General features: G+C 44.2%; 1 protein-coding gene across 1 annotated transcript in view; it reads right to left on the bottom strand.

Moving 5' to 3' along the window:
• Positions 1-26,679, bottom strand: part of LOC124552482 (synaptic vesicle glycoprotein 2A-like) — an 85,425-nt gene extending 58,746 nt beyond the window's left edge. The window contains exons 1-4 of the mRNA XM_047126763.1: positions 26,629-26,679; positions 24,434-24,544; positions 16,335-16,496; positions 4,342-4,504 (exon numbers count right to left, since the gene is read on the bottom strand). Of these exons, the coding sequence (XP_046982719.1) occupies positions 4,342-4,504; positions 16,335-16,496; positions 24,434-24,544; positions 26,629-26,674 (482 nt within the window). The 5' untranslated portion in view covers positions 26,675-26,679. The remainder of the gene's footprint in view (positions 1-4,341; positions 4,505-16,334; positions 16,497-24,433; positions 24,545-26,628) is intronic.
• Between the last annotated feature and the right edge of the window lie 272 nt (positions 26,680-26,951).

The raw sequence follows: 26,951 nt of genomic DNA, 5'->3' as shown, positions 1-26,951 counted from the left end.
CTATGCGTGAAGCGTTCAGTGAATTTGAAAGTAAAATTCTATGTACCGACTTGACAGAAAATCCTAGGAAGTTCTGGACTTTCGTTAAATCAGTAAATGGATCGAAACAACATATCCAGACACTCCGGGATGATGATGGCACTGAAACAGAGGATGACACGCGTAAAGCTGAAATACTAAACACCTTTTTCCAAAGCTGTTTCACAGAGGAAGACTGAACTGCAGTTCCTTCTCTAAATCCTCGCACAAACGAAAAAATGGCTGACGTCGAAATAAGTGTCCAAGGAATAGAAGAGCAACTGAAATCACTCAACAGAGGAAAGTCCACTGGACCTGACGGGATACCAATTCGATTCTACACAGAGTACGCGAAAGAACTTGCCCCCCTTCTAACAGCCGTGTACCGCAAGTCTTTAGAGGAACGGAAGGTTCCAAATGATTCGAAAAGAGCACAGGTAGTCCCAGTTTTCAAGAAGGGTCGTCGAGCAGATGCGCAAAACTATAGGCCTATATCTCTGACGTCGATCTGTTGTAGAATTTTAGAACATGTTTTTTGCTTGCGTATCATGTCATTTCTGGAAACCCAGAATCTACTCTGTAGGAATCAACATGGATTCCGGAAACAGCGATCGTGTGAAACCCAACTCGCCTTATTTGTTCATGAGACCCAGGAAATATTAGATACAGGCCAGGTAAATGCCATTTTCCTTGACTTCAGGAAGGAGTTCGATACAGTTCCGCACTGTCGCCTGATAAACAAAGTAAGAGCCTACGGAATATCAGACCAGCTGTGTGGCTGGATTGAAGAGTTTTTACCGAACAGAACACAGCATGTTGTTCTCAATGGAGAGACGTCTACAGACGTTAAAGTAACCTCTGTCGTACCACAGGGGAGTGTTATGGAATCATTGCTTTTCACAATATGTGTAAATGACCTAGTAGATAGCGTCGGAAGTTCCATGCGGCATTTCGCGGATGATGCTATAGTATACAGAGAAGTTGCAGCATTAGAAAATTGCAACAAAATGCAGGAAGATCTGGAGTGGATAGGCACTTGGTGCAGGGAGTGGCAATTGACCCTTAACATAAACAAATGTAGTGAATTGCGAATACGTAGAAAGAAGGATCCTTTATTGTATGATTATATGATAGCGGAACAAACACTGGTAGCAGTTGCTTCTGTAAAATATCTGGGAGTATGCGTACGGAACGATTTGCAGTGGAATGATCATATAAAATTAATTGTTGATAAGGCGGGTGCCAGGTTGAGATTCATTGGGAGAAAATGTAGTCCATCAACAAAGGAGGTGGCTTACAAAACACTCGTTCGGCCTATAATTGAGTATTGTTCATCAGTGTGGGATCCGTACGAGGTCGGGTTGACAAAGGAGATAGAGAAGATCCAAAGAAGAGCGGCACGTTTCGTCACAGGGTTATTTGGTAAGCGTGATAGCGTTACGGAGATGTTTAACAAACCCAAGTGGCAGACTCTTCAAGAGAGGCGCTCTGCATCGCGGTTTAGCTTGCTGTCCAGGTTTCGAGAGGGTGCGTTTCTGGATGAGGTATCGAATATATTGCTTCCCCCTACTTATACCTCCCGAGGAGATCACGAATGTAAAATTTGAGAGATTCGAGCGCGCACGGAGGCTTTCCGGCAGTCGTTCTTCCCACGAGCCATACGCTGCTGGAACAGGAAACGGAGGTAATGACACTGGCACGTGAAGTGCCCTCCGTCACACACCGTTGGGTGGCTTGCGGAGTTTAAATGTAGATGTAGTATCCGTACGAACTCGATTATTTATCAAAAATATGTAAGGATCTCGGTGATACTGCAGTATGTCGACGTCTGAGCTTTAATTTGTGAAAGCTTCACCTGAATTGCGTCATGGCAAGAACGGCGTTTCTTGTGGCGGCGTGACGATGAGGTCATAGACAGGGACGTGGCTTGCAACGTCGTATCTGACGTCATGAGTTCAGGATCAGTGACTGGTGTGAGCCGGTCGACGTGACCGAGCGGTTCTAGGCGCTTCAGTCTGGAACCGCGCGATCGCTACGGTCGCTGGTTCGCATCCTGCTTCGGGTATGGATGTGTGTGATGTCCTTAGGTTGGTTAGGTTTAAGTAGTTCTAAGTTCTAGGGGACTGATGATCTCCGATGTTAAGTTCCGTAGTGCTCAGAGCCATTTGAACCATTTGACGTGTGAGATCATCAGGGTTCAAGACCAGTCAAAATGATCCAGGTTGCTCCAAGCCATTCTAGTGTCGTGACCAGCCGAGGAAACTCTAATACCCACTAGAGTGTAAATGACAGAGGGCAGCAATCACACGGTAGTAACGTAACGTCTGATAGCGGTCAAGGAGCACTGGGCAGGAAGCTCTTGGATGTGTGGGCACTTGTCGGGGCTACGAGACCGTGAAGGCCCGAGACCACCCATTTATAAAGCGAACTGGGTTCCATGAGTTTGAAGTTGTTGTGGTCTTCAGTCCTGAGACTGGTTTGATGCAGCTCTCCATGCTACCCTATCCTGAGCAAGCTTCTTCATCTCCCAGTTCCTACTGCAAACTACATCCTTATGAATCTGCTTAGTGTATCCATCTCCTGGTCTCCCTCTACGATTTTTACCCTCCACGCTGCCCTCCAATGCCAAATTTGTAATCCCTTGATGCCTCAGAACATGTCCTACCAACCGGTCCCTTGTTTTTGTCAAGTTGTGCCACAAATTCGTCTTCTCCCCAATTCTATTCAATACTTCATCATTAGTTATGTGATCTACCCATCTAATCTTCAGCATTATTCTGTAGCACCACATTTCGAAAGCTTCTATTCTCTTCTTGTCCAAACTATTTATCGTCCATGTTTCACCTCCATACACGGCTACACTCCATACAAACACTTTCAGAAACGACTTCCTGACACATCTATACTCGATGTTAACAAATTTCTCTTCTTCAGAAACGCTTTCCTTGCCATTGTCAGTCTACATTTTATATCTTCTCTACTTCGACCATCATAAGTTATTTTGCTCCACAAATAGCAAAACTCCTTTACTACTTTAAGCGTCTCATTTCCTAATCTAATTCCCTCAGCATCATCCGACTTAATTCGACTACATTCCATTATCCTCATTTTGCTTTTGTTGATGTTCATCTTATATCCTCCTTTCATGACACTGTCCATTCCGTTCAACTGCTCTTCCAAGTCCTTTGCTGTCTCTGATAGAATTACAATGTCATCGGCGAACCTCAAAGTTTTTATTTCTTCTCCATGGATTTTAATACCAACTCCGAATTTTTTTTCCCTGCTTGGTCAGTATACAGTGGAATAACATCAGGGAGAGGCTACAACCCTGTCCCACTCCGTTCCCAACCACTGATTCCCTTTCATGTCCCTCGACTCCTATAACCGCCATCTGGTTTCTGTACATATTGTAAATAGCCTTTCGCTCCCTCTATTTTACCCGTGCCACCTTTAGAATTTGAAAGAGAGTATTCCACTCAAAGTTGTCAAAAGCTTTCTCTAAGTCTACAAATGCTAGAAACATAGGTTTGCCTTTCCTTAATCTTTCTTCTAAGATAAGTCGTAAGGTCAGTATTGCCTCACGTGTTCCAATATTTCTACGGAATCTAACCTGATCATCTCCGAGGTCGGCTTCTACCACTTTTTTCATTCGTCTGTAAAGAATGCGTGTTAGTATTTTGCAGCTGTGACTTATTAAACTGATAGTTCGGTAATTTTCACATCTGTCAACACCTGCTTTCTTTGGGATTGGAATTATTATATTCTTCTTGAAGTCTGAGGGTATTTCGCCTGTTTCATACATCTTGCTCACCAGATGGTAGAGTTTTGTCAGGACTGGCTCTCCCAAGGCCGTCAGTAGTTCTAATGGAATGTTGTGTACTCCTGGGGCCTTGTTTCGACTCAGGTCTTTCAGTGCTCTGTCAAACTCTTCACGCAGTATCGTATCTCCCATTTCATCTTCATCTACATCCTCTTCCATTTCAATAATATTGTCCTCAAGTACATCACCCTTGTATAGACCCTCTATATACTCCTTCCACCTTTCTGCTTTCCCTTCTTTGCTTAGAACTGGGTTTCCATCTGAGCTCTTGATATTCATACAAGTGGTTCTCTTATCTCCAAAGGTCTCTCTAATTTTCCTGTAGGCAGTATCTATCTTACCCCTAGTGAGAGAAGCATCTGCATCCTTACATTTGTCTTCTAGCCATCCCTGCTTAGCCATTTTGCGCTTCCTGTCGATCTCATTTTTGAGACGTGTGTATTCCTTTTTGCAGGATCCGTGTGTATTCCCAGAGAGGGACACGTGTGGACGCGGAGACTCACCAGATGCCGCTGAGGAGCCTGAAGACGATGAGCAGCGCGAGGCTGGGCATCAGGCCGGACAGCACGGAGCAGACGAAGTTGAGCCCCAGCGTGAGCGACAGCACCACGTGGCGCCCCCACGTGTCGGCCGCGTAGCCCCACAGGTGCGAGCTCACGATCATGCCTGCCAACACGGCGGGCGCCGTCAGCCAACACCTCGGTCTGGAACTTCGGTAACTGGATCTATTCACTTAGAAGAGTTTAGATCTGTGTTAAAATTCTCACGCATAAGCAATCAGGATTACGTGGTAGCCACGCAGTAGAGCTGGGCAATTGTTGAAAGTAATTTCTGAGCACTGAGAAGAAGGTCAGAGTTCCAAAATTGTGATTGATAAGAAAAACGAAATCGCAATAGAAAGTAATGTAAGAGTTATAGGATCGGCGATATAGGTCGATACTGGAAACTAATTCGACAGAATCACGTATAAAAAGATTGTGTGGAAAACGCTGAGAGAAAGAATGGACACGTTGACAGGTTGTCTTTAGACATCGGGGAATACATTCAGTCGTGCTAGAGGGAGGTATAAAGGCCAAACATTGTAGAGGAAAACAAAGACTAGACTCAGACAGTAAATAACTGAGGACGTCGCGTGTGAATAAAACCCAGAGATGGAGGGATCAGCACAGCAGAGGAAGTTGTGGTTGGTCCTCTCAGAGCACTCAGGAGGCTGGTGACCTACCCTCTCCCCATTTATGAATTTTGGTTGCGACTCGAGAACCACACATTGCTCTCGTTCATTTCCTGATTTTATTTATGAGTGTATTGGAGATACCGTGGAACTTCCTCTTCGATGACCGTGTTTTATGACTATTTCTGCAATAGGACAATTCCTACCAGCATCATTTCTTCATTTTTATGTAGGAACTTCATACATATTTACTAAGATTGTTGTTGTTGTTGTGGGCTTCACTCGGAAGAATGATGTGATGCAGCTTTCCGTGCTACTCTATTCTGTGCAACTCTTTTCATCTCTGAATAACTTTGAAACGTACATCCGTTCACGCTCACTGTATTCACCTCTTCGTCTCCCTCAACGATTTTTACCCCTCCCCCCCTCCCCAAACACACACACTTCCCACCACTACTAAATTGGAGACTTCCTTGATATCTCAGAATACGTCCTATCAGTTGAACCTCTTCTTTGAAACAGGTTTAGCCGGACAATTCTTTTCTCTTCAGTTCTGTTCATTAATTCCTCATTAACTACGTGATCTACCCATCTACACTGCTGGCCATTAAAATTGCTACACCAAGAAGAAATGCAGATGATAAACGGGTATTCATTGGACAAATATATTATACTAGAACTGACATGTGATTACATTTTCACACAATTTGGGTGCATAGATCCTGAGAAATCAGTACCCACAACAACCACCTCTGGCCGTAATAACGGCCTTGATACGCCTGGGAATTGAGTCAAACAGAGCTTGGATGGCTTGTACAGGTACAGCTGCCCACGGAGATTCAACACGATACCACAGTTCATAAAGAGTAGTGACTGGCGTATTGTGACGAGCCAGTTGCTCGGCCACCATTGACCAGACATTTTCAGTGGGTGAGAGATCTGGAGAATGTGCTGGCCAGAGCAGCAGTCGAACATTTTCTGTATCCAGAACGGCCCGTACAGGATCTACAACATGCGGTCTTGCATTATCCCCCTGAAATATAGGGTTTCGCAGGGATCGCAACACATCTGAAATGTAACGTCCACTGTTCAAAGTGCCGTCAATACGAACAAGAGGAGGCCGAGACGTGTAACCAGTGGCACCCCATACCATCACGCCGAGTGATGAGGCAGTATGGCGATGACGAATACACGCTTCCAATGTGCGTTCACCGCGACGTCGCCAAACACGGATGCGACCGTCATGATGCTGTAAACAGAACCTGGATTCATCCGAAAAAATGACGTTTTGCCATTCGTGCACCCAGGTTCGTCGTTGAGTACACCACCGCAGGCGCTCCTGTCTGTGATGCAGCGTCAAGGGTAACCGCAGCCACGGTCTCCGAGCTGATAGTCCATGCTGCTGCAAACGTCGTCGAACTGTTCGTGCAGGTGGTTGTTGTCTTGCAAACGTCCCCATCTGTTGACTCAGGCATCGAGACGTGGCTGCACGATCTCTTACAGCCATGCGGATAAGATGCCTGTCATCTCGACTGCTAGTGATACGAGGCCGTTGGGATCCAGCATGGTGTTCCGTATTACCCTCCTGAACCCACCAATTCCATATGCTGCTAACAGTCATTGGATCTCGACCAATGCGAGCAGCAATGTCGCGATACGATAAACTGCAATCGCGATAGGCTACAATCCAACCTTTATCAACGTCGGAAACGTGATGGTACGCATTTCTCCTCCTTACACGAGGCATTACAACAACGTTTCACCAGGAAAAGCCAGTCAACTGCTGTTTGTGTATGAGTAATCGGTTGGAAACTTTCCTCATGTCAGCACGTTGTAGGTGTCGCCACCGGCGCCAACCTTGTGTGAATGCTCTGAAAAGCTAATCATTTGCATATCATAGCATCTTCTTCCTGTCGGTTAAATTTCGCGTCTGTAGCACGTCATCTTCGTGATGTAGCAGTTTTAATGGACATTAGTGTATATTCAACTTTCTTCTCTATCCCTACATTTCAGAAGCTTCTATTCTCTTCTTGTCTAAACTGTTTACCTTCCGTGCTACATTTCCATGCATGGCTACAGTACATACAAATACTTTCAGAAATCATTTCCTGATTCTTAAATCTATATTCGATGTTAACAAATCTCTCTTCTTCAGAAATGCTTTTACTGACATTGCTAGTCTACTTTTTATATCCTCTCTACTTTGGCAGTCATCAGTTATTTTGCTGCCCAAATGGGAAACCTCATCTACTACTATGGGTGTGTCTTTTCGTAATCTAATTCCCTTTGCATCGCATAATTTAATTCGGCTGCATTCCATTACCATCGTTTTGCTTTTGTTGATGTTCATCTTATATCAGCCTTTCAGCACACTGTCCTTTCCGTTTAGCCGCTCTTCCAAGTCGTTTTCTGTCTCTGACAGAATTACAGTGCCATGCACAAACTTCAAAGTTTATATTTCTTAGCCCTGGACTTCAATTCCTACTCCAAACTTTTCTTTCGTTTCCTGTGCTGCTTGCTCCTTGTACAGATTGAATAACCCTGTCTCACTCCTATCTCAACCAGTACTTCTCCTTCATGTTCCTCGACTCTTATAACTGCCGTCTGGTTTCTGTACAAGGTGTAAATAGCCTTTCGCTCCGTGTATTTTACACCTGATATTTTCAGAATTTCAAACAGAATGCTCCAGTCAATGTTGTCAAAAACCATCTCTAGGTCTACAAATGCTGTAAACGTAGTTTTGTCTTTTCTTAACCAATCTTCTAAGAGTAGTCGCAGGGTCAGTATCTGGAATACAAACTGATCTTCCCCGGCGTCGACTCCAAGCTCTTCATTTTAGGAAGATTATGATTTCGTTTAAGGGAGCTTGAGGCCTACTGAAAATCATATGCTGATTTACTCAGGACTGTCAGCCTCGTTATGTGTGTTAGAATTAACGCGGATCTCCAGTTCTTACTTGGTTCCCATAATATAATTTATGGGTTTTGGGTAGAGGAAGTCCGGTACATTTTTAGGAGCGGAGGTAGCTATGTGAGAATTCCACAAAATTGTCTTCACAGGGCTATGGCCTCATTTAACGAGGTTGGGGACGACGCAACAACCCAAGATTCGCGCGTTTCAGGACTGGGAAGTAATTTACAAGTATTGGGAATAAAGCTAAGGTCCGGCATTCAGGTAAGATTATTTCCGTGTGGCTGAAAGTCCTGGTGGAAGTCTTCCGACTGGACGCTACTCCGGCGACTTGCGTGTGCCTAAACTACCCCAGTAGTCCAACCGGGCCTACAGTCTGACGTGGAATCAGAACCACACGTCGTTCCTGACGATTCCTCACATCGTTGGGAGGTGAACGATAGGTTAAAGGCTTCCGTGACCTTCGATTTCCAAGCATGCGCTTTACCACCATACCGCCACGGCTAATTTCAAGATCATGATTTCACGTACTGATTTTGGAGACGGTATGAGAAAACCAATGTTGATGTCCAAAGTTAATCGTTGATGAGTTTTGAGGACATTGCGAAACATTCTCTTTGGTTCAAAATGGCTCTGAGCACTATGGGACTTAACATCTGAGGTCATCAGTCTCATAGAGCTTAGAACTACTTAAAGCTAACTAACCTAAGGACATCACACACATCCATGCTCGAGGCAGGACTCGAACCTGCGACCGTAGCAGTCGTGCGGTTCCGGACTGAAGCGCCTAGCACCGCTCGGCCACAGCGGCCGGCTTTGTGTTTGGTGATCTCGTTTTTGATTACTGAGGACGGTGTAAGAAACTGACATTAGCACGTGGGAAAAAATCAATAATTTATTGGTATTTGGGGCTTTATGATATTCTCACAGTGGTTTCTTAGCAAGACTATAAACTCCTTTATGAGTACTGAGGACAAAAGGAGAGTTCAACTGTGGCCTTTGTTGCCTGGCTTGTGAATTCTAGGAATACACAGCCTTTTTCTTCTTTTTTTACCGGTCTGCGATATACGTAACTGTTGGAGCAATTTGAGAATACCCATATAGCTACTAGACTACACCATCTTTTCATTTGTGAACAATAGAATGATCTGAAAACATTAATTTGTTCCATAACCAGGTCTGAATCTCACTAATAGTTGTTTGATGGAATGGGTAAATTCCACTTGTCTCACACAAAATTCAGATTCTTATATGTCTCCATTCCGTTGTATTATATTTGTAAACTGATTAACCAAGCGTCCATTCTTAATATTCGTTTGGTCATGTAATGTGTATCTCTGTTGTGGAATTGCCCTTTGGACATTCTCTCACACCACAGACGCATGTATACCGCACACAACGCTTCTTCTGCCGTGTTAACATCTGATTCACCTGACGTTGGGGACAAGGCCGAGTTTCTGTCACTACACGCTGTGCCAAGCGGAGCCGGCCGTTACAGTTTTACTTATTTATAGCTGAAACGGAGCACTGATTTTATTTATTTAACGACTTGTTATATTAGCGTCACTCATGTATACTGACGTGACAAGAGTCACGGGTTAGCGATATGCACAGATACAGATGGCAGTAGTATTGCGTACACAAAATGTAAAAAGCTGCGCGGGATTAGCCGAGCGGTCTTGCGCACTGCAGTCATGGACTGTGCGGCTGGTCCCGGCGAAGGTTCGAGTCCTCCCTCAGGCATGGGTGTGTGTGTTTGTCCTTAGGATAATTTAGGTTAAGTAGTGTGTAGCTTAGGGACTGATGACCTTAGCCGTTAAGTCCCATAGGATTTCACACACATTTGATTTTTGAACAAAATGTAAAAGGGTAGTGCATTGGCGGAGCTGTCATAGGTGAATCATGTGAAAAAGCCTCTGACGTGACTGTGGCCGCAAGATGGGAATTAACAGACTTTGAACACGGAATGATATTTGGAGCTAGACCCATGGGACTCTGCATTTCGGAATTCATTAGGCAATTCAATATTCCGAAGTCCACAGTTTCAAGAGTGTGCCGAGAATTCCAAATTCCAGGCATTACCTCTCACCACGGACAACGCAGTGGCCGACAGCCGTCACTAAGACCTAGAGCAGCGGCATCTGCGTAGAGTTGTCAGTGCTAACAGAGAAGCAGCACTGTGTGAAACAACGCACAAACCGATGTTGGACGTACGCCGAACGTATCCATTAGGACAGCGCATCGAAAGGTGGCGTTACTGGGCTGTGGAAGCGGACGTCCGAGGCGAGTGCCTTTGGTAACAGCACCACATGGTCTAGAGGCCCTATAAATGCGTTTCAGTTATGGTGATTACGTTTCAAATAATAAACAATTTACTTGCACATAAGCCGACTGCGATTCTAGGCGTTTCAGTTTGGAACCGCGCGTCTGCTACGGTCGCAGGTTCGAATCCCGCCTCGGGCATGGACGTGTGTGATGTCCTTAGGTTAGTTAGGTTTAAGTAGTTCTAAGTTCTAGGGGACTGATGACCTCAGATGTTAAGTCCCATAGTGCTCAGAGCCATTTGAACCATTTTTTGAACTTGCATATAGGGTAAACCTACCTAACTTCGTGATGTTAAAGATTGTAAACGAAAAAGCAAAACAAATATACAATCTAGAAATTGTACACTATGTGATCAAAAGTATCCGGACACCCCCAAAAACATACGATTTTCATATTAGGTGCATTGTGCTGCCACCTTCTGCCAGGTACTCCATATCAGCGATCTCAGTAGTCATTAGACATCGTGAGAGAGCAGAATGGGGCTCCCCGCGGAACCCACGGACTTCGAACGTGGTCAGGTGATTGGGTGTCACTTGTGTCATACGTCTGTATGGGTGGTAATGTGTAATAGGCAGACATCTACCTAGACCATCACACAGAAATTCCAAACTGCATCAGGATACACTGCAAATACTATGACAGTTAGGCGGGAGGTGAGAAATCTTGGATTTCATGGCCGAGCGGCTGCTCATAAGTCGCACATCAAGCCAGTAAAGGCCAAACGACGCCTCAATTGGTGTAAGGAGCGTAAACACTGGACGACTGAACAGTGGGAAAAACGTTGTGTGGACTGACGAATCACGGTACACAATGTGGCGACCCGATGGTAGGGTGTGGGTATGGCGAATGGCAGGTGAACGTCATCTGCCAGCTTGTGTAGTGCCAACAGTAAAATTCGGAGGCGGTGGTGTTATAGTGTGGTCGTGTTTTTCAAGGAGGGTGCTTGCACGCCTTGTTGGTTTGTGTGGCAGTATCACAGCACGGGCCTAAATTGATGTTTAAAGCACCTTCTTGCTTCCCACTGTTGGAGAGCAATTCGGGGATGGCGATTGCATTTTTCAACACAATCGAGCACCTGTTCATAATGCACGGCCTGTGGTGGAGTGGTTACACGACAATGACACCCCTGTAGTGGAGTAGCCTGCACAGAGTCCTGACCTGAATCCTATAGAACACCTTTGGGATGTTTTGGAACGGGTGTTGTGTGATGTCCTTAGGTTAGCTAGGTTTAAGTAGTTCTAAGTTCTAGGGGACTGATGACCATAGATGTTAAGCCCCATAGTGCTCAGAGCCATTTGAACCATTTTCAGGATTTCCTAGAAGAAAGAACACAACATGTCATTCTTAACGGTTCAAAATCTGCAGATGTAGAGGTAATTTCGGGAGTACCGCAGGGAAGCGTGATAGGACCTTTATTGTTTACAATATACATAAATGACTTAGTTGACAACATCGGTAGCTCCGTGAGGCTATTTGCAGATGACACGGTTGTCTACAAGAAAGTAGCAACATCAGAAGACTCGTACGTACTCCAAGAGGACCTGCAGAGGATTAATGCATGGTGCGACAGCTGGCAGCTTTCCCTAAACGTAGATAAATGTAATATAATGCGCATACATAGGGGCAGAAATCCATTCCAGTACGATTATGCCATAGGTGGTAAATCATTGGAAGCGGTAACGACCGTAAAATACTTAGGAGTTACTATCCGGAGCGATCTGAAGTGGAATGATCACATAAAACAAATAGTGGGAAAAGCAGGCGCCAGGTTGAGATTCATAGGAAGAATTCTAAGAAAATGTGACTCATCGACGAAAGAAGTAGCTTACAAAACGCTTGTTCGTCCGATTCTTGAGTATTGCTCATCAGTATGGGACCCTTACCAGGTTGGATTAATAGAAGAGATAGACATGATCCAGCGAAAAGCAGCGCGATTCGTCATGGGGACATTTAGTCAGCGCGAGAGCGTTACGGAGATGCTGAACAAGCTCCAGTGGCGGACACTTCAAGAAAGGCGTTACGCAATACGGAGAGGTTTATTATCGAAATTACGAGAGAGCACATTCCGGGAAGAGATGGGCAACATATTACTACCGCCCACATATATCTCGCGTAATGATCACAACGAAAAGATCCGAGAAATTAGAGCAAATACGGAGACTTACAAGCAGTCGTTCTTCCCACGCACAATTCGTGAATGGAACAGGGAAGGGGGGATCAGATAGTGGTACAATAAGTACCCTCCGCCACACACCGTAAGGTGGCTCGCGGAGTATAGATGTAGATGTAGATGTAGATTTGTTTTGGAACGCAGACTTCGTGCCATGCCTCACCGACCGACAGCGATACCTCTCCTCAGTGCAACACTCCGTGGAGAATGGGCTGCCATTGCCCAAGAAACCTTCCAGCACCTGATTGAACGTATATCTGCGAGAGTGAAAGCTGTCATCAAGGCTAAGGATGCGCCAACACTGTATTGGATTCCAGCATTACCGATAGAGGGCGCCACGAACTTGTAAGACATTTTCAGGATCACATAGTGTATATTTTAAGTGTAAGAGACCAATACATTTCTCTAATAATCCATGATGAAGAAGATTTAAGGAATGAAAAAGTGTTGAGGTTATAAAATGCAGTAAATAAGGTGGCCATGCAACTAATTTCGTTATAGCGCACGTAATTCTGTGACACTATATCGTAAACTTCGCGATAATATTTTTAATTCTGGGATAATTTTCCTTTGCATTGCTAAAATTCACTTAAGGCATTTTTCATTGAATTTCAGCATCGGTGTCATCGTCACTAACATTTGCGCAAATATTACACACAAATATCGTAGCATCAGGTGAATCGATGGACTATGGACTGACAACTTTCGTGGAACCTTCGCAGACGAAAACAACGTTGAACCCAAGCACTTTTATTTTGCAGCTCTCTTTTCAAGTGGCTTAGAATCCGTAATTTCTTTTGTTCTTTGACTTCTGTTTTCTCTTAAACACTGATTTCACTGTGCTACAATGGTTAGTGGGTTATACAGTTAACGTTGTAACGTTGGGCCGAACCCTATTTCCTGCATTTGGGTTATGAAATTAACTTAGAGGCCACTCTCAAGGACAAACAATCTTCCCATTTTGCCAATGTTCACGTCGTCTTTGCCACCAAGACTGCGGTCTACATAGTCTTTTAAAGTACTCTATGGAATGGAGAAATGTTAAGAAGCTTCCCATTTTTGGCTTGCCCTTCTTCGCACATCTACTAGAGATGGAGCCATTGTTTCCGAAACGGACACAAGACTTGAAGAGATGTTGTCGTTTTCGTAAGCGAATGATTCGGTAGTAAGGCATTTAAATCCAGCTATGATGACTAAGATTATAAGTATGTTCTATTGGTAATACAACTGCAAACAAGTAATTGAGCAGCATACCTTAACTGAACTTGTGTTATAGGATCAGCGCAACTAACGATCTTTCCTGAAATTAGTAAATGAAGGTAGAGGTAAATCGAACAAACTTTCAGAAGTCGCCTGGGAATGGATTCAGAGCCGGTCAGCTGATCGAGACGTTGGCTTCCGTATAGTGATGTCATGTGCGATCTGTGTGATCTGTGGCTGTATTCACACGCCTCCTCGTATGACTACTTTGTGCTTGTTGATTTTGTCAGGAAATAGTAAAATGCAGCAACCACATCAGTAAATTGTATCCTCGTATCACCCACAGGTTGGCAGATTGAAATTGCAGCTCTCTGGCGTGTAGGTAGCAGAGGCGTAAAAATTCTCCAGCCAGCTTGCCTGTTGCTGTCCCCACCGCAACCATTAAGGAAGCTCAGCTTGCCACGGCGGAGACAGGCGAGTACGTTTTGTGTACTGAGGCACAGTGGTTAAAGCAAGCCAGCCTGGGTTAGCGCCAGCCGCGCAAGGTTCAGGAGACCGGTTCAGTCTGCTGGCAACGGGTTGTGCTATCAGTGCAAACTGGTTACAAGATAGCCAGCTGTACGTCTGCGTAGGTGGCTTCACTGCAGGTCAGCTAGCGTAACAATGGCAACAGCAAAATGAACAAGCCATACTTAAAGCAAATGGAGGAGAAACTAAGAATTGGGGAACAGCATGGAGAGCTGCATCAAACCAGTCTCTAGACTGAAGACCACAACAACAGCAACATGATAATCAGGAAGCAGGGCCCAGGTCTAGCAGAGGAAAAGTTGTGTGTCTATGAGGCAGTTTCAGCGGTAGATATCTCGCAGTGCAAATTGTGTAAAAAGTTAGTAAATACTTATTTGGGAACTTCGAGTATGTCACATGTTTGTAAATTTGTCCAGCTGTTTACCAACTCCAGAAATATTTTGAAAGAGGACAAACAACACTTAGTGGCTGACAACCGTGTAGAAATGTAGAAAGGCTTTCTACATTTAGTTCTGTACAGGCTTTCTAAGTGGGGGGCACACATTGACTGTAGTAGGAAAAAATATGGATCTGTGGATATTAAAAACCACATTCTGGCGGTGTGAAACGGAGTACGAAGAAAGCTTAGAGCGCAAGGAAAGCTTCTTCTTACAGACATGTGCTTTTTACACTAACATAATATGAAAAACGAACTTTGTGTTTGCTAAGATACATTTGGGGAATATACGGTGAACAATTTTGGCCACTTAGAATGAATTCAGGGAACCCGCAGTAGACCTCCTGCAAAAAGTAATTAACATTGATATACCTGCGGTCATTTTTGGCTGGAACATACTAAGGTAACTGAAAATTGACTTCCAAATGTTACTGTAGTTGGCTACGTAGTATAATAGACATCTTCCAAGTTCTTAAGTGCAAAGGATGTCAACTTTTAGAGATGGTTCTGCTTAGTATTGAAGGTGAGATGATAGTGAGCACTAGTCGTAAGAAGAATGAAGTTGCTGAGAGAACCTTTCACATTGATTCTTGTTGTTGTTGTTATGGTCTTCAGCCCGAACACTGGTGTGGTACAGCTCTCCATGCTACTCTGTCCTGTGCAACACTCACCATCTCCGAGTAATTACTGCAACCTACATCCTCCTGAATCTGCTTACTGTATTCATCTCTTGGTCTCCCTCAACAGTTTTTAAACACCTTTCCTATAATACTAAACTCGTGATCCCTTAATGTCTCAGAATGTGTCGTATCAACAAAACCCCTTCTTTTGTTCAAGCTGTGCCACTAATTTCTTGTCTCCCAAATTCTATTCAGTACCTCCTGATTAGTTACGTGATCTACCCATCTAATCTTCAGTATTCTTCTGTATCACCACATTTCGAAAGCTTCTATTCTCCTTTTGTCCAAGTTGTTTGTCGTCCATGTTTCACTTCCATACATAGCTACACTTCATACCAATACTTTCAGAAAAGACTGCCTGACACTCGATGTTAACAAATTTGTCTTCTTGAGAAACGCTTTCCTTGCCATAACCAGTCTACATTTTATATCCTCTCTACTTCAACCATCATCAGTTATCTTACTTCCCAGATAGAAAAACTCATCTACTACTCTAAATGTCTCATTTGCTAATCTAATTCCCCCTGATTTAATTCGACTACATTCCAGTGTCCTCGTTCTGCTTTTGTTGATGTTCATCTTATATCCTCTTTTGAAGATACTGTCCATCCCACTGAACTGCTCTTCCAGCTCCTTTGCTGTCTTTCAGAGAATTACAATGTCTTCGGCAAACCTCTTTTATTTCTTTTCCATGCATTTTAATTCCTACTCTACATTCACATCGATACAAATAAAAAAGCTCAAATTACGCCGAAAAGGAAATAAAAAGTACAAATAAAATCCACCATTTTTTGGTCTACAATGACCCAAAATGAATACATATAATTCGAACCCTACTCACAGTGTTTTGTAACGAGTATAGAATAAACTGCTACGTACGTAGCGTAGCACAAAGGGAAGACGGACAGGCTGGCTGGACTCTTGTAGCCTGCTCGGGTTGGACACAGCTTGGTTTGGACGGGAGGAAAGCAGCCTGCCCGTTTGGCCGATAACGTGCGGCAGTTTGCCTGCCTGGCTAACGGACGAGCACGGACAGGTTAAAAAAGGGGAACGTGTCCATCTCAGGTGACACTGACCTATGTTGATGGTTCCGCTGAGGAAGCCCTTCTCGAATGACGTCATGTCGAAGTCGCAGAGCACCGCCGGCGTGACGTAGGCGATGCCCAGCACCTCGAAGCACATGGCGACCAGACACAGGCCGCACACCGTCAGCAGCACCCAGTGAAACTTGCCCGAACCTGCAACACAACACACACACACACACATACACGTGGAGCATTCTGCCTCTGCCTTCGTCGTCTCGGTGTCTCTGGTGTTGTCACTGGTCTGGTGCGGGCCTCCACTCTATCCTGTGTTTACATTCCCCCCCCCCCCTACCCCCTCCTCGACCCTCGACACACATTCCCGATTTCATTGTACCTGAGGATCAACATCTACATGGAGATTTTGCAAAACAGCGTGAAGTGCATGTGAGAGGGCACTTGCTATGGCATCAAATGTTTGGGTTTCTCCCCAATCCAATCGCGCATGGAGCTCGACGGGGATTCACAGGTTAAACGTCTCCGTGCAGGCTGTGGTATGCTGATTTTCACTTTATCTTACACATCACTATTACCAATTTCGTGTACCGCCATCCTCAGATTATGAAACATAGTATCATTGTCAAACTAAATATGTTTACCTCGATGGGGACAGCTGCTAATGTGTGGCCCGACCGGGACTCGAACCCGGGATCTCCTGCTTACATGGCAGACGCTTTCTATCCATGTGAGCCACCGAGGACATAGATGAACAGAGTGACTGGGAGGACTTACCCCTTGCACGCTTCCCGTGAGACCCACATTCCCAACTGTCCACAATCTACATACATAATGTTCCTAATAGATATTTGCCCATCCACTCATTACTCGCACCAACGGAGGTGACGATTCTCGTAAGAGTTCGGGCAACCTGTGCGCATTCGCACAGACGAAGGTCAATGGCTGGGTAGCCTTTAACTATGTATAAGAAGATAGTACCTGTTCATGTGTGTTCTCGGTAGCTCAGATGGACAGAGCGTCTACGATGTGAGCAGGAGATCCCGGTTCGAGTCCCGGTCGGAGCGCACATCGAGGTATATCAACAACACCTGTCGGCAGTTGAGGGTTTCAATTAATTATTCTAGAGAAGCTGCATGGTCATCAATGGTATCTGTCCTTTCGAGAAGAATTACTATCTTCATATACAAACATGTTTAATTTGACGTTGATACTGCATCAGAATATTTTATGTTCTGACGACGGCAGTAGCCTAAACCGGTAATAGTGATGTATAAAAGTTTGTGTGATCAAGACGGACCTGTAAGATAAAGTGCCAAAATACTATCAAGGACTCATTTTCAGACCTTATGTCTTCAATTGATAGGCTGATTTTCTCATTGTGAAGGAGCGATGGGATGTACAATATCTCTGAATTCTTCCCTTAATATTGGTTCTTAAATACCTAAGAAATACCCAAGAAAGGAAATAGGTGTAATACGCTGAATTACGGACCTATATTACTAATATCGATTTGCAGTCGGATTTTGGAACGTATACTGTGTTCGGAGATTATGATTTACCTCGAAGAAAACGATTTATTAACAAAAAGCGAACACAGATTCAGAAAATATCCTTCTTGTGAAACACAACTATCTCTTTGTTCTTACGAAGTAATGAGTGCTATCGGCAGGGAATATCAAACTGATTTCACATTTTTAGATCTGGTTCAAATGGCTCTGAGCACTATGGGACTTAACATCTGAGGTCTTCAGTCCCCTAGAACTTAGAACTACTTAAACTTAACTAACCTAAGGACATCACACACATCCATGCCCGAGGAAGGATTCGAACCAGCGACCGTGGCGGTCGCGCGGTTCCAGACTGAAGCGCCTAGAACCGCTCGGTCACACCGGCCGGCTTTTAGATATCCAGAAGGTTTCTGACACCATTCCTGACAAGCGACTTCTAATCAGATTGCGTGCCTATGGAATGTCATCTGAGTTCTGTGACTGTGTTCGTGATTTCCTGTCAGAGAGGTCACAGTTCGTAATAACTGACGCAAAGTCATTGAGTAAAACAGAAGCAATGTCCGGCGTGCTGGCCCTCTGAGGTTCCTGACCTACGTAAACGACTGAGGAGACAATCTCAGCAGCTCTCTTAGATTGTTTGCAGATGATGCTGTCATTTGCCGTCTTGTAAACTCTTCAGATGATGGAAACGAATTGCAAAATACTTGTTTTGCAAATCCAACTGCCTTTTCCTGCTGCTAGTTACTTTATTTAATCCATACGCGTTTCGCCTTCTACTGTTTTAAGGCATCATCAGTGGGATCCATAATGATACAGTTTTGTTAGTTACAGATTATCGAACAGTCCACTTCGCGATTTTGTGTAAAAATGTAATTACTTACGATTTTCTGATCTGCGTTTCCTCACATATGGTCTGGAGGTCGCATACCACTTTTATCACTGTTCTACATTCCCATCTTTGTGATTTCGCCACCAACACACTGTTCAACGTGTTTGTCACTCTTTTTTGTGGTGGCCTGTCGTTCTTCTGTCACTTGATACAACTATTTCGTCGTACACTTCTTTTCACACAAACAAACTTGGAATTGAAAAATTATTTAGACAAGATATCTATACTGTGCGAAAAGTGACAAATGACTGTAAATAATGAAAAGTGTGAGGTCATCCACATGAGTACTAAAAGGAATCCGCTAAATAATGGTTACACGGCAAATCGCACAAATCTAAAGGCTCTCAATTCAACTAAATACATGATGACAATCATTAAACTTTATGAAAAAAAAGGAAAGTAGTTACAAACTACGGTGTGCACAGAAGTTATTCAACATGCTAACGTCACTACAGATATTCGGATCTAGGTTCTGACATGTTCGCTGTGTCTGCCATTACTGGCCACGATGTGGTGCAGATGAATAGCAAAATTCTGCATGACCCGCTGAAGTGTCGGAACATCGATGCTGTCGATGACCTACTGAATGTCTGTGTTCAGATCAGCAATGGTTTTGGGGTTAATGCTGTACACCTTATCTTTAATATAGCCCCATAAAGAACTAGTCGCATGCGTTCAGATCCGCAGAATACGGCGACTCTTTGCGTAGCCCTGAGCCAGAATGCGGTCCCCAAAGTGCTCCTCCAGGACATCAAACACTCTCCCGCTTCGATGAGATAAGAGTTCCGTCTTGCATGAACCACATTTTGTCGAAATCAAGGTCTCCTCGGATAATGGTGATGAAATCATCTTTCAAAACCTGTTCGGTAGTCACCGTGCCATCGAGGAATATCGCACCGATTATTCTGTGACTGGACATTGCACCCCATACAATCACCAGTTGAGGGTGAAGAGATTTCTCGACAGCGAAATGCGGATTCTCAGTCCCACAAACTCGCCAATTTTGCTTATTGACGAAGTCGTTCAAATTAGGGTGGGCTTCGTCGCTAAACCAAACCATACGGCCATACTAATTCCTATCATGTCCCGCGGCCAATCGTGTAGTTTGAACGCCCTAACGCAAACCGCTCAGAAGTTATGACGATTTTATTTCATATAGTTCAATAACTGACGTCCTGTACTTTGGGATTACAATTACGAATAACTAACTTTGAAGGATCACATAGATAATATTGTGGGGAAAGCAAACTAAAGACTGCAGTTTATTGGCAGAACACTAACATAATGTAACAGGTCTGCTAAAGACACTGCTTATACTTAGTTTATCCCCCTCTTCTGCAGTACTGCAGTGCGGTGTGGGATCCGCTTCCGATAGGATTGCCGAAGAACATCGAAAAATTTCAAAGAAGGCGAGGAGTACACGTATATGATACACGAATTGGGGCGGCAGGAACTTCTCATGATATTTAAATCACCAACTTTCTCCTCAACGTGTGAAAATATTTTGTTGGAGCACACCTACATAGGGAGAAATGATCATTGTAATAAAATAAATGGCCGGCCGGAGTGGCCGAGCGGTTCTACGCGCTACAGTCTGGAACCGAGCGACTGCTACGGTCGCAGGTTCGAATCCTGCTTCGGGCATGGATGTGTGTGATGTCCTTAGGTTAGTTAGGTTTAAGTAGTTCTAAGTTCTAGGGGACTGATGACCTCAGCAGTTAAGTCCCATAGTGCTCAGAGCCATTTGAACCATTTGAATAAAATAAATCAGAGCTCGCACGGAAAGATTTAATTGTGCGTTTTACACGCGTGCCGTTCGATAGTGGAATGGTAGAGACATAACTTGAAGGTTGTTCGATGAACCATCCGCCAGGCACTTTGAATTACAAGGTAATCATGTAGATGTAGAAAGTTTGTATGTAAGCTTTCGCGGCATATTTGCTGTCTGCCTTATAGGGTCTGCCAATTCAAGTTTCTCAGCATTTCTGTGATGCTCTCTCCCGTGTGTCTGCTCCAATATCCGCTGCTCGTCCTATTTGGTACGGGTCCCTCACACCTGAGCAGCACTCTACAATGGTTGGAACCAGTGTTTGTAAGCAATCTCGTTTGTAGACTGCCAGTACCCTGTCAGTGCCATGTACCTTACCTACGACTGAGCCGATACGATTGTTCCTTTTCATATCAGCATCTACATCTACAATCTACAAGCCAAATCATTCATGGTGTGTGCCGGGGGGTACTTCTGTTATCACAATCTACTGCCCCCTTTTCCATTTCTATTACCGAATGGTGCGTGTGAAGAATGATTGTTCAATTGTGTGTGAATTCCTAAGGGACCAAACTCCTGAGGTCATCGGTCCCTAGGCTTACACAATACTTAAAATGACTTATGCTAAGGACAACACACACACCCAAGCCCGAGGGAGGACTCGAACCTCCGGCGGGAGAGGGCCGTGCAATTCGTGACATGGCGCCTCAAACCGCGCGGCCACTCAGCGCGGCTGTAAACGGTTGTTTCTATTGTAGCCCTTTAAGGAAAGTGAAACGGCGACGATAAGTCGTACACACAAGAAGAGAACAGAAAGATTTTTTTTTTTTTGCAACTGATAAAAAATTACGGAAGTGGACTGAATAGTGAACGAGGAGGTATTGCATCGAATTGGGTAAAAATGAAATATTTGACTCGACTAAAAAGGCGATCGGTTCATTGGAAACCTCTTGAGACAAGAAGGAAAAGTGGCTTTGGTGATGAAAGGAAAAATGGGGGGGGGGGGGGGGGGGACGAAGTTATTGAGGAAGACGAAGACTTCAATATAACAAGCACGTTCAAACGGATATAGCTTGTAGTAGTTTTTCAGAGACAATGAGCATGTCTCATTATACTCATGCTATTGTTAATGTTAAACACTTGAGCCACTAGAATCTGAGGTAACTTGCTATTACGACTTCTACTGACCGCTTTAATTAATGTGTTTACTTTTAACGCACTTCTACTTCTTACCTTCCGCCGACATTTATCTCACTTGTTCAGTATAAGTTTGTTTGACTCGGAATTTTCTCTAGCTCCCGTCGCGCCATACTTTTCCAATCAACTCTTGGATCCTATGTTGAGGCTCCTTGAAAACGCAACCATATTTGGAAGTTCATTTGAGACTCAAAGAGGTTGTCGGATAAACGTCACCGAAAGTAAAATTTGGGTACTGGAGTGTAAGTTAGGTAATGCCGAGGAAATTAGACTAGGAAATGAGATACTTGACGTAGTAGACATGTTTTCGTACTGGGGTAAGAAATTTACTCATAAAGAAAAGTGTAGATGACGCGAAATTTAAACAGATAACAAAGAATAAAGGTTTTCTGAAGAAACGGAGTTGTGTGTACATCGGTTATGTAGTTAAGTGTTACGAATGATTTACGGGAAGTATTTGTGTGGAGTGTAGAATTATATGGAAGTGATAGCAGACGAGATACATTGCGCACAAAGGAAGAACAGAAGCTGTTGAAATGTGGTGCTTACAGAGGAATATTGAAATTAAGTTGGGCATTCGAGTGACCAATGAAAGGGACTACAATGTAGATAAAATGAAGGAATTCTGCTAACTTAGAAACAATATAATGCATGATGAGCGAAATAAGGAAGGTATTTCAAGTAGATTAGCAAAGGCAGAGAGAGTGTTCTTCGCTGGAAGAAGTATGCTTGTCTCAAATGTAGGTCATAATATGAGGAAGAAATTTATGAGAACGTGCGTTTGGAGCAGTGCATTAATGAAGCACAGACTATGGGAAAACCGGAAAGGAAGCTGATGGGAGAGCCTCAGCAGAGATGTCAGGAGAAGGGACAGTGTGATAGTAGTAGTAGTAGTAGTTAGTAGTAGTAGTAGTAGTAGATAGAGCTGTAGAGGTCGAAAAGTACAGGTACACATATCTGAATATGCACAAGAAATGGGTTATATGTAGGGAACAGAACTGGAGACACCAGAAAGTTTCAGGTAGGTGATACGTGTAATGGAAAGGCAGAGTTTCACAAGCCAGATTCTTAACAGGAAGACAGGTACAGATATGGACACTGGCCAAAATTCATTGATTATGAACTCCAGATTAAAATTGAAAAAAAAAAAAAAAAGGGGATGTGGGTATTTGGAAGTTGAAGCAGGTGGGACCTGGAGAAACGGAAAGAAACAGACGTTGTTGCGAGTTTCGTAGTTTCACAGGAAGCGTTGGGCACTTTGCGTGCAGGATGTATGAGACAGGCGAAATACCGCCAGTCTTCAAGAAGGATGTAATAATTCCAATTGCAAAGAAGTGATGTGCTGACGGTTGCGAATATAACCGAAATATCAGTTTAATAAGTCTTGATTCGAATATACTGACACGGATTATTTACGGGACAATCGAAGAACGTTGAATACGATCTTGAGGATGACCAGTTTAGGTGGCAGAGAAATGTGTGAACGCGCGAGGCAGTACTGACCCTACGTCTTATCAGGTTAGAGAAAGGCAAACCTACGTTTACAGACTTGGAGAGAAAGCTTCTGACAATATTGACTGGAATACGCTCTTTACAATTGGGAAGGTTTCAGAGATAAATCACGGAGAACGAAAGGTTATTTTCAACTCATACAGGAACCAGACGACAGCTACAGGGGTCGAAGGACAGTCGTTGAGAAGGGACTGAGACATGATTGTAGCGTAACTTCCACGTTATTCAGTCTACACGCGGAGCAAGCACTAAAGGAAATCGAATAGAAATTTCGAAAGAGAATTAAAGTTATGGAAGAAAAAATAATAATTTTGAATTTGCCGATGACATTGCTATTCTGTCAGAGACAGTAAACGACTCGGAAAGCAACTGAACAGAATGGATAGTTTTCTGAAAAGTGAGTGTGAGATGAACATCAGAAAAAGTAAAACGAGAATAATAGAATGTATTCGAATTAAGTTAGGCTGTGCTGTGGGAATTAGATAAGGAAACGAGACACTAAAAGTAGTAGATGAGTTTTGCTATTCGGGGAAAAAAACTGACGGTGGTCGAATTAAAGAAGATTACAAAATTTGGACTGGCAATGGCAAAAAAAGCGTTTCTGAAGAAGAGAAGTTTGTTAACATCGAATACTAATTTAAGAATCAGAAAATATTTTCTGCTACAGAAGAATTCTGAAAATTAGATGGGTAGATAAGGCAATCAATGAGAAACTGCTGAGTAGAAATGGGGAGAAAAGAAATTTATGGACGTAGCTCGACTAAAAGAAGTGATCGGTTGACAGGACACATTCTGCGATATGACAGTATTGTCAGTTTACTATTGGAGGGAAGTGTGTTAGGGGGCGGGAGAAGTAAAAATTGTAGAAGAGCAAGGCTTGAATACGATTAGCAGCTTGAAATGGAAGTAGGTTGCGGCAGAAGCAGAGGTGGAGAAACTAGCAGCACGGAGACCGGTCTTCGAACTGAGGAACACGAGCAACCAGCGAGGCAGACTGCTAACCAAAGGGGCCCGGGTTCGATTTCCGGCCGGGTCGGATATTTTCTCTGCACGGGGACTGGGTTTTCTGTTGTGCTGACGTTCGTATTGTTATAACTGACATTCTACTTTTGAGGTGACTTTACGGATACGCATCGAAAGCCAATAAATAAAGAAATTTAGGGACACAAGAGCAATGCTAGAGTAAAAACCTTACGCCTATTGCATTAGAGACAACGAGATGTGTTTACAGGTGATTTGGTAGGAGGGCCTCCTCACTTACCTGTCATGGCGACGGCCTCGTCAAACGGTGTGGCGATGCCACCTCTTCCTCCTGCACCGTTCGCCTCGAGTTCCTTCTCCATACAGAAGCCATTCTCGCCGCTCTTCATACCTGCACGTGAATTGAAATAAGGACCACATGATCAACAGCAAAGGATGCAGTATTGCAGACGTACAGAAGGCCAGCACTGCGTCCCTTATATAAACAGTATCACGACTATCGTGACGCTGGGGGCTCATGTTCTCGTACTTGACATTAGTTTTACGTAATTTGCTTCAAAAACAGGTTATTAGTGGCCCTGTTAACAGTATGTAATTATTTTGAAAGATGTTGTAATGCAGCTAGAATTATTACAAAGCTGCGGCAAGAAATAGACTATTGCTTACTGCTTGCAGCAGTGGGTACATAGTTTTCAGTTACAGCATTTGTAAATACAGTTACATATACACTGAAATGACAACGCACATGGGATAGCGGTATGCACATACACATACTTGGTGATCAAAAAGTCAGTATAAATTTTAAAACTGAATAAATCACGGAATAATGTAGATAGAGAGGTAAAAATTGACAGACATGCTTTGAATGACATGGGGTTTTATTAGAACCAAAAAAATACAAACGTTTAAAAAATGTCCAACAGATGGCACTTCATCTTATCAGAATAACAATAATTAGCATAACAAAGTAAGACAAAGCAAAGATGATGTTCTTTACAGGAAATGCTCAATATGTCCACCATCATTCCTCAACAATAGCTGTAGTCGAGGAATATTGTTGTGAACAGCACTGTAAAGCATGTCCGGAGTTATGGTGAGGCATAGGCGTCGGATGTTGTTTTTCAGCATTCCTAGAGATATCGGTCGATCACGATACACTTGCGACTTCAGGTAACCCCAAAGCCAATAATCGCACGGACTGAGGTCTGGGGACCTGAGAGGCCAAGCATGACGAAAGTGGCGGCTGAGCACACGATCATCACCAAACGACGCGCGCAAGAGATCTTTCACGGGTCTAGCAATATGGGGTGTTTTTTTTTTGTTCTAATAAAACCCCATGTCATTCCAAGCATGTGTGTCAATTTTTACCTCTCTATCTACATTATTCCGTGGTTTATTAAATTTTCAACTTTATACTGACTTTTTGATCACCCGGTACATCTAAGGCGCCAAGAGCGTGTTGAGAATAGCAAATTTTAGGCATTAACTTTCACCACGGGCAATACAACCGAGAGCATTGGCGTTTGCGTTTAGTTGTCAGTGCTAACAGACAAGCAACACAGAATGCAGCCGGCCGCGGTGGCCGAGCTGTTCTAGGCGCTTCAGTCCGGAACCACGTGGCTGCTACGGTCGCAGGTTCGAATCCTGTCTCGGGCATGCATGTGTGTGATGTCCTTAGGTTTACGTAGTTCTAAGTCTAGGGGACTGATGGCCTCAGATGTTAAGTCCCATAATGGTTAGAGCCATTTGAACCACCACAGTATGAAATAACCATAGAAATGAATGTGGGACGTACGACGAACTTATCCTGTAGGACACTGTTAGCAAATCCATTCGCGTGTGCCATATCCCACTGACGCCAGATTTCGCCCCACTGACCTATTGGATACGTTTGTCGTACGTTCCACACTGATCTCTGCGGTTATTTCATGCAGTGTTGCTAGTCTGTCAGCACTCTCAAATCTACGGAAATGCCGCTGCTCTCGGTCGTTAAGTGATGGCCCTTGGTGACAGGTAATGTCTGAAATGTGGTATTACCGGCACACTCTTGACACTGTGGGTCTCGAAACAATCAATTCCGTAGTGATGCGTCTAGCTCCAGCTACTATTCCTCGTTCAAAGGGTGTAAATCCACGTCGTGCGGCCATAATCGCGCCGGAAGCCTTTTCACACGAACCACCTGAGTACAAACGACAGCTCCGCCAATGCACTGCCCTTTTATACCTTGTGTACGCGATACAACCGCCATCTGTACGTGTGCGCATCGCTACTTCATGACTTAGGTCACCTCAGTTTATGATCATGGTGTATTATGTTTGGTTCAGCCGAATTATTCTCTCAAGTTGTTAAGTTACAACCGCAACCTGGTTCCCATCGAGACAAAATGAAAGCGCCTGCAGCAGTGCTGTACTCGGAAGACTGGCCGTTTGCAGCACTTGGCCGCGTGGGCAGCGCGTGTGGAGCCGAGCGACTGACCTGCCGCGTCCGCCCCCGCCGCCGCCGCCGCCCCCACTGCCCCCATGGCCACCGCTGCCGCCGCCGCCGCCGCCGTCGCCTTGGTCGCCGTTGCCGTCTTCTCGGTCTACGCCTCCTCTCTCGAGTGTTTTTGCCGCGACGGCAGCCGCCCTTTATACACCCAGCAAAGCCGGCGGATCCTCTGATAAGCGCGAAAACACATGCGTCCGAACGCACCACCCTGGGGAAGGACGATATCCTCCCGTGACCCGTGACGCAGTCAGCTGTACGCCTCAGCACCTCACCTCGTACACCGAGTATCTGTCTAGTCATCGTGAGTGCAA

This window comes from Schistocerca americana, chromosome 10 (assembly GCF_021461395.2).
Source record: "Schistocerca americana isolate TAMUIC-IGC-003095 chromosome 10, iqSchAmer2.1, whole genome shotgun sequence".
Lineage (NCBI taxonomy): Eukaryota > Metazoa > Arthropoda > Insecta > Orthoptera > Acrididae > Schistocerca > Schistocerca americana.
This window is presented reverse-complemented; position numbering and strand designations above follow the sequence as displayed.